This window comes from Balaenoptera physalus (assembly GCF_965194825.1).
Source record: "Balaenoptera physalus genome assembly, chromosome: 17".
Lineage (NCBI taxonomy): Eukaryota > Metazoa > Chordata > Mammalia > Artiodactyla > Balaenopteridae > Balaenoptera > Balaenoptera physalus.
Genome location: NC_138895.1, coordinates 9,389,567 through 9,403,245, shown reverse-complemented (window position 1 = coordinate 9,403,245; position 13,679 = coordinate 9,389,567). Strand labels below are relative to the sequence as shown.

Below are 13,679 nucleotides of genomic sequence, written 5' to 3'. Positions count from 1 at the left end.
ATTCAAGTTTTCAATCACTTGAAACAAATCTTGTTCTTTCTTGCTCTTTTGATGATGTTAACTGAAATATGTAGGATGAAAGCTGATTAAATTACTGTTCTCAGGGAGCTGACAATCTAGCGTGTGGACAGGAATATACACCTCAAGGCAGAATATGACACCACCCAAGGCACTGTGCAAGCATGAAGGAAGCAGAAAGATTTATTTTAGGAGGATTTGAGAAGGTTTGGTTGAAGAGCAGTTATATCGTCTTGATAGGCTATTGATGGGTGAGGATGGGAAGAAGAGAAGGAGGTCATTAGGTGAGGAAACAGATGAAAACTAGGACGCACAGGTCATGCCAAGGCTGAGCAAGCCAGCGTGGTCAGCTGGAGCACAGACAGCGGGCATGTGGTGTATGTCCTTCATGGCAGGAAGTGGGCAGTAAGACGGTGTTGGGTGGGTGGTGTTCAAGAGTGGTAGAGAACAGCAAGCAGTGAGAATCTGACTACGGAAGGATGCCAAGAATTTGTACCTGTTTTCTGGGCAACGGAAATCCACCAAAAGGCTTTTAATAGATGGGTTATGAGGGAATAACTAGGAATTTCTGTCCCACTGGAATACACTGAAGCTACTCTTTCAGTCTTTCGTGTAAGATGTTTTCTGAAAAGAGATTTGCAGGAAATTTCAAAATGTTCCCCAGTAAACTTTCTAAAATGAAACCTAACATATTTCCAAGTATCTATAGCCCAAGTGCAGATAAACGCTACTGATTTGTTTCCATAGTTCCCCCATGAAAGCTCCCAAGTGTCTTAATCTTGTACTGAAATGAACTGGTTTCCGTCCAGTTAAGAACATAAATCAGGCTCCTAACCCACCCACCACTGAAGGCCAGCTTTGCCTCTTCATGTCAGGATTGTTTCTTTAGTCAAAAACAACGACTAGCTGGGTTGTAGGTACTTGTTAGAGAATCACGGACCGAGTGGTGCTGGGAACTTGCCAAGAACACTGATATTTGAAAATGACACTTTAATAGGAATCCATTCACTTAAATTGTACAAGTTCTATCATATTAAATTGTAATATAAATAGAGGATTCCTAGACAGCATTACCTCTGGTCCACAGAGAATCCCTTCATTAAAATACGGTGCTGTATTGTGCCTTCTACCTTTGAGAGAGGGTATATGAGAACTGTTCATTTAAGAATATTTCTGTATCATCTTTCATACAAATAGAAAGAAAACATAGTCAAGGATACTGACCATTATATTTCATCACTTCATTACATGAAGCTTGCTTAGATAAGTTTTATATTCTTTTTACGTTCAAGGTAAGGGTTATGTGCTGTTTTGTCAGAAACGAAATCCTGAACAATTTATTACAAAGGGAATGGTGTGCTGAATTTAGGAAGCTCAGAGTCAAATTAAAGGTCTAACGATAACATTCTGTTGCAGACATCTGGTGTGATCACTTCCTTTCCCTAAACCCTCTTTGCTCGGTGGGGGAGGAAGGGAGGATAAATTAGGAGTTTGGGATTACCATACACACACTACTATATACAAAATAGATAATCAACAAAGACTTACTGTATAGCACAGAGAACTCTACTCAGTATTCTGTAATAACTTATATGGGAAAAGAATCTGAAAAAGAATAGATATATGTATGTGTATAACTGAATCACTTTGCTGTACACCTGAAAGTAACACAACATTGTAAATCAACTATACTCCAATATAAAATAAAAAATTTTTCAAATATATTTTTTAAAAATCTTTGCTTTATTTTAGATTCAATTTGATTTAATAAACATCTATGGAGTATCTACAATATACCAAGAACTTGGGTAGACATTTGGGATGCAGATATAATTAAGTATCTTATCTTGCACTTAAAAAATATGTAAGCTACCCTAAGTCCTGTAATGGAAGAATGTACATCATAAATAAATATGCCCACATGCAGAATACACAGATTCAATCTTCTAGGAGAAAAGTTGTGTTTAATTTAGGCTTTCTTTTTTTTTTCAATATACAAGTATAGAAAATTGAATTGATAAATCATGTAAAATCCTAAGTGAAGAAAAACTACAATTGCTTTCAGGCTTCCTGGTCCAGATATTTCCGTTAGGACTGTGTGTTACCCTCGTCTATCAACTCCAGAGGAAAAGGGACTCAACAGGGATGGAATCTGAAGGCCCCCAGATATCAAGTTTCACCCACAATTCAGGAGGTGGCATCAAAAATGGGCAATGGGGTCAATAACAGTGGTGCCACACAGAGAGCTCTAAAAGCCACTTGGAGGGGAACCCCAAATCCTACTGCAGAGCCCGGCCGGGGACAGGAGTCCTAGGAGAGACCAGGAGGGAGCTCAGGGAACCTCTGATGAACTGCTCCCCATAATGTGCTCCAGCCTCGGCTGGTTTAGGGTCAGCCTCTTAAACTCTAATTCTCATTCCAGGGACACCTTCAAAGAACGCCACAGCTCCTGATAATGGGATACCCCAAAGCCAACATTTCCAAAAAGAAGCAGATGCTGTGTTTGCAGGTGAGCACAACATACATTTATGTATTCTCTCAACTTTCCGCCATATCACAGAATATACAACTCAGCAGAAACATTATTTTGCCAAGATTTCATAGCCAGCAACTTCAGATCAATGGCTTAGAAGGCATACATTCTCGATTTTACAGTGACTTTTTCTTCTCCAATGAATATGTATATTTTAGTGGCTTTAGCATTCGTGAAGCCTGGGATATATCAGGAGAAAGATTAAAGGAGAAGTTTTATGACATGTATTGAAGGGTCCTAGGACATTGTCTCTTTATTTTCCAGGAATAGTAATATACTTAAAATTATAGAGTCATTCTAGTGCATTCCTGGACCAATGCTTTAAATTACTGTGTTGCTACTTTTCCCTAAAAAGAATCTGAAAACTAAAAGGTCAGTTTCTCCGCCAGCTTGCTCACAGATGCACGTCTAAACCACTGAACTCGGATGTCACTGAAGCCATTTGTACCAAACTTATCTAGGAATTCTTATTGGCTTACATTTAAAAAATTACATATGTGGGATTTTCCAGTTTCAGAGTTTATTTTTGCATCTCACTTATACCACATTCATGTTTTACCTTTTTCCTCTTGTTGAAATTCTACCCACGGTGCATCATTACCTCTGGGTCTTGAATAAGCCACACTCTCTGAAACTAAGCACCACACATCTGCCATCTTAACCAGAACAGCAAGGACAGCATCAAAGAAAGGAGAAAAAGACTGAATGTCCCTCACTGCCACCACTGTCTTCCCCTAAGTCTTATTCACATGGGTTAAAATGATCAAAAAATTAGACAACTTCCTAGAGTCCCACAAACATAATTTTCTGAGCCAGCCAGCACCAGTGCCATGTTGGTTCACTCCAGCCCAGCAGAGACCCCCTTTTTATACCCTTTCAGGGACCACCCTCCGGTATGAAACACATCCAGAAGTCGAGGAGGCAGGTGGCATTGCAGTTTCTCCACTTATAAGAATAGTATTTTCAAACTTTAATTTTCTATGTCATCTTCATAATTCTTGCTACTTTTGTGCTACCTGTTGTACAGTTTCTCTTTAAATCAACACAGTATTAAAAATAGATAAATGTAAAATATAAATAAATAAATAAAATAAAAAATAAAAATAGATAAATGTATCTCCAAAGGCATCAAAGAGTTTCATGGGCCTGTTATATTTATTTCAAAAGTACATAAATACAACATTTTTTAAATAAAATATTTGCCCACATATCACAAAAAATGTAGACTATTATAAGTCAGGTTTGCAATTAAGCACTTTCCAATCTTTAACTAAAACTGCAAGTGTAAGCATAAATACCATCAGTTAATTTGAAAATTCAGGAAACAAAAGCATTGCTGATTACTGGTTTTAGGAAGGTATTTAATGAGCACGGCTTCTATTTGGTGTGGTTTCAGCAGCTCTGGTTTGAGCCCTCTCATCAGTTCGCTCCCCTTTCTTAGCAAGCTGCAAAGCCATTAAGGCACCCCAGGCATCTTCCTTAAGCAGGTCTGTGTCCCTGTATATATATTCTGTCAAACTACTTGCCTAATAAAGTTTTGAAACTCTAAGGGGGGGTTATGTGTGCATATTCCCTACAGCCAGAAATCCTCAGAACAAAAGGAAAGTCAGACCTGGAAAGGAAAATAGTCTAATTACCTGTTTTTCAGTTCATGAGAAATTTATTAGTGATCAACTGGTCATTACAGAGAATGGATATAACAAGATGGAAGAAATGGTCTCCACACTAACATGCCTTCTAATGAAAGGTCAAAATGCAGAGCTGACTTAAGGCTACTGACAGTGTAATGTCTACAGTCATGAAAAGGAGGCACTAGGAAAGCTAATTAGCAGGTACCTGCAACACGTAAAGATAATTTTTATTAAATGAGAAAGACACACAAAATTCAGACCTTTAAAGTATTAAGAGGGAATCTACAACTGAACAGTTAAACATATTTTTGATTGAAGAAACATTTATACCCAGTGAAATGCAAAGATCTTATTTATACACTTCAATGAATTTTGACAAATGTAGACACCCCTTTAGCTAACGACCCAATGGAGATACAGAAATTTTCACCATTCCAGAAAGTTCCCAACTGCCACGTTCCCGTCACTCCTCCCCCACCCTTAAGGAACCACCATCCTTTCTATCACTATAAAAGTTCTTGAACTTAAATATATTATACAGTAAGAACTTCCACGTTTTCTTCTAGAAGATTATGTCTGTCTCCTTTCTCACATTAATAGTATTTTTTGAAACTCACTTATGTTATTGAGTGCATCAGTAGTTCATTCAGAAACTTTGGGATATTTGGGTTGTTTGCAGTTTGCAGACATTATGAATAAAGCTACTATAACAATTGTGTACAAGCTTTTGTCCTGACACATATTTCTCCTGTGTAAATGTCTCGAAGTGGAATTCTGGAGTGCAGTAAGGATATGTTTAAATTTCTGAGAAACTGCCAGTTTCCCATTTTACATTCTTCCAACGATGTAAGAGTTCCAGTTGCTCCACATCCTCATCACCATTTGTGTTGTCACTGTTTTAATGGGTAAGAAATAGTATTTGGTTGTGATTTTAACTTGCATTTTCCTGATGAGCAGTAACTGGGAGAATATTTTTCATATGCTTACTGTCATTTGTATCTTTCCCTGTGTGTTTGTCTCTTCAACCTCTTTGTCCATAAATTCGTCTTTTTGTCTTTTAATTATTGTTTTGTATTAGTTCTTAAAATATTCTAAACCCAAGTCCCTTGTCAGGAAGGTGTAATGCACATATTTTCTACAACGTGTGTCTTGTCTTTTCGTTTGCAAAGTTTGTCTTGGGATGAAAGGAAGTTTTTCATCTGATGAAGTACAATTTATCAGCTCTTTTCTTTTTTCTTTTCTATAATGTCTTTGCCTGTTCCAAGGTTGCAATGCTATTCTCTCATGTTTTCTTCTAGAAAGTTAGGAGTTCAGCTTTTATGTTTATGTCGATGATCCATCTCAAATTAACTTCTGGGAATGGAATTAAATAGGGATCAAAATTCATATTTTTCCGTATGTCTATCCAGTATTCAGCACCATCTGTTGAAAAGATTTTCTTTACTCCCTTGAATTGTCTTGGTGCCTTTGTCAAAAATTAATTACACGCAGGTCTATTGTGCACTCCTTATGTTCCTGTACTCTATGTGTCTGCTTTTATGTCAAGCCACACTGTATCGATTATTGGAGGTTTACAATAAATCTTGAAATCAGGTAGCAGGAGTCCTCCAACCTTGTTCTTTACCATGATTGCTCTGGATATCTGGGTGCTTTACATTTTATTTACATTTCAGAAATAGCTTGTCAATTTGTTTAAAAATAATTAAGATTTTTGATGGGCATTATATTGAATCTATATTATGCAGTTTTTGAGTGTACCGTCTTATAAATATTGGTCATGTCAGTTGATTAGTGAGAGTTGCTGAAATTGCTGATTATGAATTTATCTATATTCCCCTATAGTTCTGTTAGTTTTGCTTAATATATTTTGAAATTCTGTTAATATTTGATTGCATATTAGGATTTTTTTAATGGACCCTTTTATATTTATTTTTAAAATGTTCTCCTTTGTGATTGGCAATACTCTTTTTCTGATTTCCATTTTGCTTAATATTCATAAAGCACACTAACTTTTTGATGCTTGTTGTTGGCAAAGTACATCTACCCCCATCTTTGATTTTTTTTTTGGCTGCACCATGTGCCTTGCCAGACACGGGGATCTTAGCTCCCCGACCGGGTATCGAACCCAGGGTCCCTGCAGTGGAAATGTGGAGTCCTAACCACTGGACCGCCAGGGAATTCCCCCCATCTTTGATCTTTAATTGCATATATCAGGATTTTGATTTTTTTAAATCCAGTCTGATAATACACAGCTTTTGTTTGGAATGTTTAATCAATTTATATTTGATGCAATTATTGATTTGTTTGGGATTTTCCATTGTATAATAGTATATTTGCTAATTTGTCAGTTAGGATTTTTATATTATTGTTCTTCCTCTCTTGCTTTTTCTAGGGTCATTATCATAATTATTTCTAATTTTATTATCTCTGCTGGCTTCCAAGCTACAACTATCTTTTATGTTTTTTGTAGGAATTACAATATGCATCCTTTACTTATCACAGACTACTTAGAAATTAATATTGTAATACTTGCTGTAAAATATGAGACTTTTACAGCAATACAACTCCATTTATTTATGCCATCTCTTTTTCACATATCTTACATCCATATGTGATGTAATACACATAATACAATCCCATTACTTTTATTTTCATTGCCTTTGAAAGAAATAAAGGAAAAATATTTATCCAACTCTTTATAATTTCTGATGCTATTCTTTGCTATTTGTGGCCCAGCCCACAGCCAATGTCTTGAGACGTAACTTCATGAACTCCTCATTTCCCACTGTGCATCTACCTGTCTTTGTTACCTGCTCCACAAATTTCAGCCCTGACCTCCAATACCTGCGTCCTCGTATCAGCAACACCCCTGCTGTCTGGATGGGCTCCAGACCCTGCTTCTCATTCAGAAAGTACCTTGTAGAGTCTCCCTTTTCTCAAGGCCACAGCCCTGCACTGCCTGCTCTCCAATGCCTGAGAAACTGCCTCGTCTCTTCTGTCCAGCATTACAGTTGATTACGTCAAACGAGAAAATTCAGTACCACTTACTTCGTCTGCCAGAAGCAAAAGTCTACAGATAATTAAAGGAGGATTTTAAAAATAAATAAAGTGAACTTTATTTAAGGATATATCCTAAATCCATGTTAACTTGCCTTAATCCTTCCTATAAAACAAACAAAAAAAATTAATCCCTTTGTTTTGGATTTCTAATTGGGAAAACAGCTTTGTACAGTACATTTCATCTGAACTTTAAAGATGACTATATATGAAAAGGTTCCAGAGAAGATGATAAATTTTTATACCACACGAGCTACATCACATAAATGACTCACCTTCCTTTCCAGTAGGAGGTCAGTCACTACCCACAGCCCACAGACCCACAGAGGGAGTGTCTGCAACACCGGGCAGCCCAGAAGGCTCAGAGTGTGAGTGACAGACACCAGCGGTCATCAATAACTCCTGTCCACTCACATGCCTATACATCGCCACAAACCCGCCCAGGTCTAAGTTTAAATTTGGAGTAAACCAGATGCTCAAAAATACAAATCTCTTTCTGTTCACTTACAAACTAGAAATTACTACACAGATTCAGAAAATATCCTAAGGAAAAGGTACCTTGTTTATATAATATTCTATCCAATAACTGTTGACAGGTTCATTAAAAACTTAGCTGAAACACACTTGTTTTTTAAGAACAAATTTATATTATATTCAAGAGTATTTATCCTTGATTTCAAAAGTAGTCTGTTTGGGGGCATTTTCTGAAAAGGGCATTTTATACATCATTATTAAAATTGAAGGTCTTCCCTGGTGGCACAGTGGTTAAGAATCCACCTGCCAATGCAGGGGACACAGGTTCGAGCCCTGGCCGGGGAAGATCCCACATGCCGCGGAGCAACTAAGCCCAGGCGCCACAACTACTGAGCCTACGCTCTAGAGCCCGTGAGCCACAACTACTGAAGCCCACGTGCCTAGAGTCCGTGCTCCGCAACAAGAGGAGCCACCGCAATGAGAAGCCCGTGCACTGCAACGAAGAGTAACCCCCGCGCGCAGCAACGAAGACCTAACTCAGCCAAAAATAAATAAATAAATAAATTTATAAAATTGAAATTCACTGTTCAATAAAATTTAGCTATCATTAGCAATTAATTAAATTATACAGATCAAAAGAAAAAATAAAAAAGTCAAAGATCATAGCAATAGAATCTTTTGTGGTAAAAGTATGGAGTACTAGGAAAAAGAAAATTCAGAAAAGTAATGAGAAAATATGCATTTTATTCAGTATTGCATAGAAATATTCATTGAATTCTAAAGCATAGAAATATTAGCTGAATTCTAAAAAGAGAGTCAAAACAATTATTTTATTGTGATGATTGACTTGAACAAATTGAAACTATTCCTAATGAAAAAAGCATTGAAAATTACCATTCTCATTAATTTGAGCATGACTGCGAGTAATGATAAATTCCTGGCCTTTTAATTTTAACTTTCCTCAGCAGTCTATTGAATATTGCCTGAAAGAAACAGACGAACTAATAAATTGGGAAATTTGCCAACCTAATACCAAAAAAAAGTGATTTTAATAGCAAAACCGAATATGCAGGTAAATATAAAATTAATCTGAAGCATATACATACTTTATAGCACACCATCTCTCATTTTTACAACTGGTCATTAGGATAGAGCTTGAGGTAATTAGAAGTACAATAATTGCTTCATTTCTAGTTTTTCTTCTTAAGTCCAGCGATGTTGCCTAGCAATGCAGAGCCTTGTCACCACTCAAAAATACTTCTCTTTAATTACCAATTTAAAAAATAAAAATCAGAACTGACATAATAGACCTATATACTAGTAACCTACCATTCTCTCAAATCTGAATTTCTTCCCTACATTTCCAACGTATTGGATCTTATTTAAACCCAAGAAAAAGACACCCCTGATTTTATACACAGCTAAGTTATAGCCTCAAATAGTTTATCTTTCTTCAGCATCTAAAAAGTCATGGAAAATCCAAGAAGAAAATGATTAGTAAGCTTCAAATTCAGCAGAGTGAATATTGTTCAATGTATATTGTTCAATATATATTCAACACTAAAATAATTAAAAGGCTCACATCATGGTAATATTCATAGAAATAGCTTTCTGATAATAGAATTATATTAGAAACATTATAATACTACAAAAATTGTACATTGTGATTCCCTAAATTATACTAAATAATACTTTAAATATAAATTATAAAAGGTTCTCCTACTCCTTTAACATAAAAATATTTGACTTTTACAGCACTTAGATTTACTCTATTCTTCATCAAAACTGGTCTTTAAACTGGAAAAGGCAGGATTTATGTAATTTAAAAAAAGAAATTGAAGTAAGTCTATGACTATGGAATTACTGGGCTTACAACTTGAGGAAAATGGCAGAAAAAAACTCAGAATTACATACTCTCTTACTTCTACTCTTTTCGAATCAAGATGGAAAATGAAATAATATACCAAACACCTTAAAAGAAAATTAAACTCAAGAAATAACGTAAAGTAACCAGCGACTCCCCCCAAACACACACACACACACACACACACGCACACACACACACACGCACACACACACACAGCCCCAGAGCATCCAAGTCTCAGGCCCAACTGAATACTACCATAGTGCAGAATCCCAAAGTGTTGCATTATCACAGCTGATTCACAGCAATCATAGATCATAGATAGCTCCCAACTTCACTAATGATTAGTGAAGGATACTAAAGATTCTCTTTGAAAATTCCAGCCAGACTCCTCTGAGCCTGCTTCTTGAATAGCGCCGTGAACCTTGGCCTACAAGGACTGAACAAACACTAACACAGTTTCTAACAGCTCAAGGCTGCATCCCAAGGACGACCCTAACTCCCCTTAAAGTGCCTGCCTGAGAAAACTCAAGGCTGCCCAAAGAGTTTAGTGTTTGTTCCAGCCAACGCCTGAAAACAGGGCCCCTGTCTCCGGGGTCTGTGGGAGGGTAGAAGCCAAATCACAAGCACCAGTTAACAAACCCTTCACATGGACCAACTATCCCTTCCCATTTTTTGTAACTTTTCACTTCCCTAACTCTACAGACCCCCGTTCACCCCTTCCCTGTAACCTCATTCTCCCTTTAAAATCCCCCATCACCTCTTTACAAATCCAAGTTAAGCTCAGTTCCCCTGGACTCATTTCCCTACTGCAATAGCATACCCCCAATTAAAATCTGTCCTTACGGCTTTAACTAGCGTGGGGCTTGTTTAACAGTCCAAGGAACAACAGACACACTTGCAATAATGAAGAAAGCCTGAACTATCACAGCTTCAAAAAATTCTTTTTCCTAAAAGGGATGCAATTCAGCTTCAGAGTAACAGATGCATGTCACTATGTGTCTAGTGCAAGTTATCTCAGGCAAAAAAGTTGAGGGCCCTCTTAGTTTTTATATTTCATTCCTTGTGTGGATGAAAAACTCACATGACTAACTTCCACTCTCTGGCCACCTGTATCACATAAATTCCAGGTTTGTTTATTTATAAGAAGTAATCAAGACAGAAAGAGAATACTCTATTAAAGACAATCTTAGATATGAGCTTCTTAGATTATCTCTCTGTTACTAAATCTCCTTGAAATGTCTGCAGGATGTCTAGTGGAGGTCAGCAGTGGCCCAGGGTGTCCTTGAGAAGGAGGAAGGGCACTAAGACCACTGTTAACTCTTTCCTTCCCACAGAGGGTTCTAACAGACCCTTAACTGTGACCTCAGAACCACAGTCAGAAGTCTGTGCCGTCATGCTACAACGGCATGAAAACCCCACTTGGGCAAATATCTCAAAAGGAGCGGGTACGGGGTGGGACTGATAAGATTTCATCTCTTCCCAGCAAACTATAAGAATATATGAGTAAACATGATTTACTAAAAGACAGTTTTATATGAGCACTATTAGTTTTGTTGGCATTAATGGAGTGGCATGGCAAGAACCTGTAATAGACATACATCTTGACTTCAGGAAGAAAATACACACAACCCCCTCATGATTCTTGTAAAGAAAAGAAGTAATTGTGCTGCATACCAGAATTTTGGTGTGGTTTCATGAATTAGTTGATGATTAAACTATGGTAATCAAATGTTTATCACCTAGACCACTAATCATCTTGAGCTAAAACTAGTTATGTGGTTAGGGTCTCTTTTTGGCTTTATTCCGTGCAAAGTATCTGTTTTGGTCTGAAGAATAACTAGATAAAAGCAAAAAAGTGATGTATTAGGTGATACAGAGTATAAAAGAATCTAATTTTTATTGGATAAGAGAACTTGAATAATGAGAATTCAAGAGGTTCTCAGCTGATTGGAATGACTGGCTGAAATCAATACAATGATATGAACAGACATAATAAAAAAGTACCACATTTGGAGTTTAATCAAATTATTCTTTAAGTACAGAGCAGGGATTGGCAAACTGTGGCTCAGGAGCCAAAACTATCCCACCACCTGTTTTTGTAAATAAAATGTAATTGAAACACAACCACACCCGTGGACCTATGTCATGTCCATGACTGCTTTCTGGCTACAAAGGCAGAGTCCAGTAGTTGCCACAGAGATCAGCTGGGCTGAGAAGTCTAAAGTATTTATTATCTGGTTCTTTACCAAATAGCATGCTAACCCCTGGTACAGAATGATGGAAATTCTGATTGTCAATGGCTGATGTGAAGATCTGAATTGTTAATGGACAATCAGCTGATAAAAATCAAAAAAAGATAAATGCAATCTTAGGTTGCATTAATAGAAATAACAGTAACAGCTGTAACCAAGTCGTAAGTTAGTCGCAGTCACTAATGCTACAGGTGCTCTTTACACTGCATGGTCAAGCCATAGATGGAAGATAGGTTCAAGTTCCAAATGCCGCACCTTAACAAGGACAAAGAAGACTTTCCTCAGGGTCACACCCTGAGGAAAGTCACCAGGATGGGGAAGGTCGGTAAATGTGTCGTAGGAATAACATCAGAGGAAGCTGGCAGGTCTCTCCATTCCTTTGAAGGACAGAGCAGATACCAATGGGTCGAATCTTCAAGGTTTCGGCTAAACGTAAGGAAATCTTATTCTGAATGCTACATGTCCAACAAGATATCTGGTTGCTTGAGGGAGTGATGACTTTCGTGTCTTTAACCCTCCTTTCCAAGAACTCAGATGGAGACTCAGTGCTTCTCAGTGGGATGCTACTATTTTAGGCAACACTTCCTCATCGGGCAGGACTTCCTGTTCGCTGAAGGCTCATCTCTGCTCTTTGGGAACCTGAGTGCCCGTAGCACCTCAGCCCCCCCACTGCTCCCATCACTGTGACAACCAAACCGTCATCACACAGGTCCAAATGCCCCAAGCGGGTGGAAGGATGCAATACTGGCCTGGGTGAAGAACCACATAAAATGGTATGTGGTGGGAACTCCAAAGGAAAATGATTGCATGACCTGACTCTAGGATCACCTTGCGCTCCAGAAGTCTATCCATTCAATCCCTCCTTTATTCACTGTTACCAAAAACATTCACGGAGCACTTCTTCCATCTGAACGCTAGGATCCCCTTGTTCCGCCCGAGGCTGGCTGGAGGGCAGACTCTTTTCTAGCCTTTAACCACCAGTCACCGCCTCTGCTGTCAGCCATAGCTTTCTGTGCACTGCGCGGCTGAGCTGGGCAAGTAGCTGCCCTAACCTCCGACCATGGTGGGCAGGCAAGCTGACCTTGGGCTCCCCGCCCAGCCTTGTGGACTCTCCCTAAGTTTGGGGGAGGAGAGAGCTGACTGCCGCAGGGGCTCAGCACCCCAGGTCGCCCTCTGAAGAAACAGGAGAGCTGAAATCAGTTCTCTCTTCTCAGAAGAAAGGGATTGTGGTAGATGATCTCTAAAACATCATTAAAAAAAAAAAAAAAGGAAAAAGACCCTCTGTCCTTTCTAGTGCTATCGCACCAATGGACCCATAGAAGCCTTAGTATCCTGAAAGCATTCAAGTACAACCGTTGGTAATTCTTTACTACACGGAAAATGGAGCACTATGAAAGCATTACATTATTTACCTGGATAAAGTATAACGGAAATTCCTAGCTCATGCTATCGCGCATGCCTCCTAATGCCACCAGGCCAGAGCCGGAGTTTATGCAGCTGCCTCAGCTCTTACGCGCACCCTGCTACTTTATCCCAGGCAACACAGCCAGGCTAGTCTCGGTTTTCTCCCTGAGTCAGTCCAATGTAAAGCTTTCTTTCTAAAACTCCCAATCTCTGGGTCTGCCACAAATCTTGGGCTTAAAGACAACAGTAAAAACAAACAAGTCAAAGAGTTGATTGCAATAAAAAACCTCATTTGTGGACGTATCTTGCTGTCATGAGCTATTCTGTTGAAAGTTTAGGTCACAGTAAATCTTATTCAAGCTGCATTCCAATCCTGGCAGAAACATCCACTGAGATTTATAATTTGAGGCTTTGACTCTGTATTGCTTCTAACTAAAACTAAA

At 38.3% G+C, this 13,679-nt stretch overlaps 1 protein-coding gene across 3 annotated transcripts in view; it reads right to left on the bottom strand.

The window, feature by feature from the left end:
- NKAIN3 (sodium/potassium transporting ATPase interacting 3) overlaps positions 1 to 13,679 on the bottom strand; it is a 507,826-nt gene that overhangs the window by 469,197 nt on the left and 24,950 nt on the right. Inside the window, exon 1 of one of the 3 annotated variants that reach the window (XM_082433754.1) lies at positions 9,836 to 9,906. The exons of the other annotated variants lie outside the window; for them this stretch is intronic. Within the exon in view, the coding sequence (XP_082289880.1) occupies positions 9,836 to 9,838 (3 nt within the window). The 5' untranslated portion in view covers positions 9,839 to 9,906. Of the gene's footprint in view, positions 1 to 9,835; positions 9,907 to 13,679 lie in introns of those variants that run through there. 3 annotated transcript variants of the gene reach the window in all.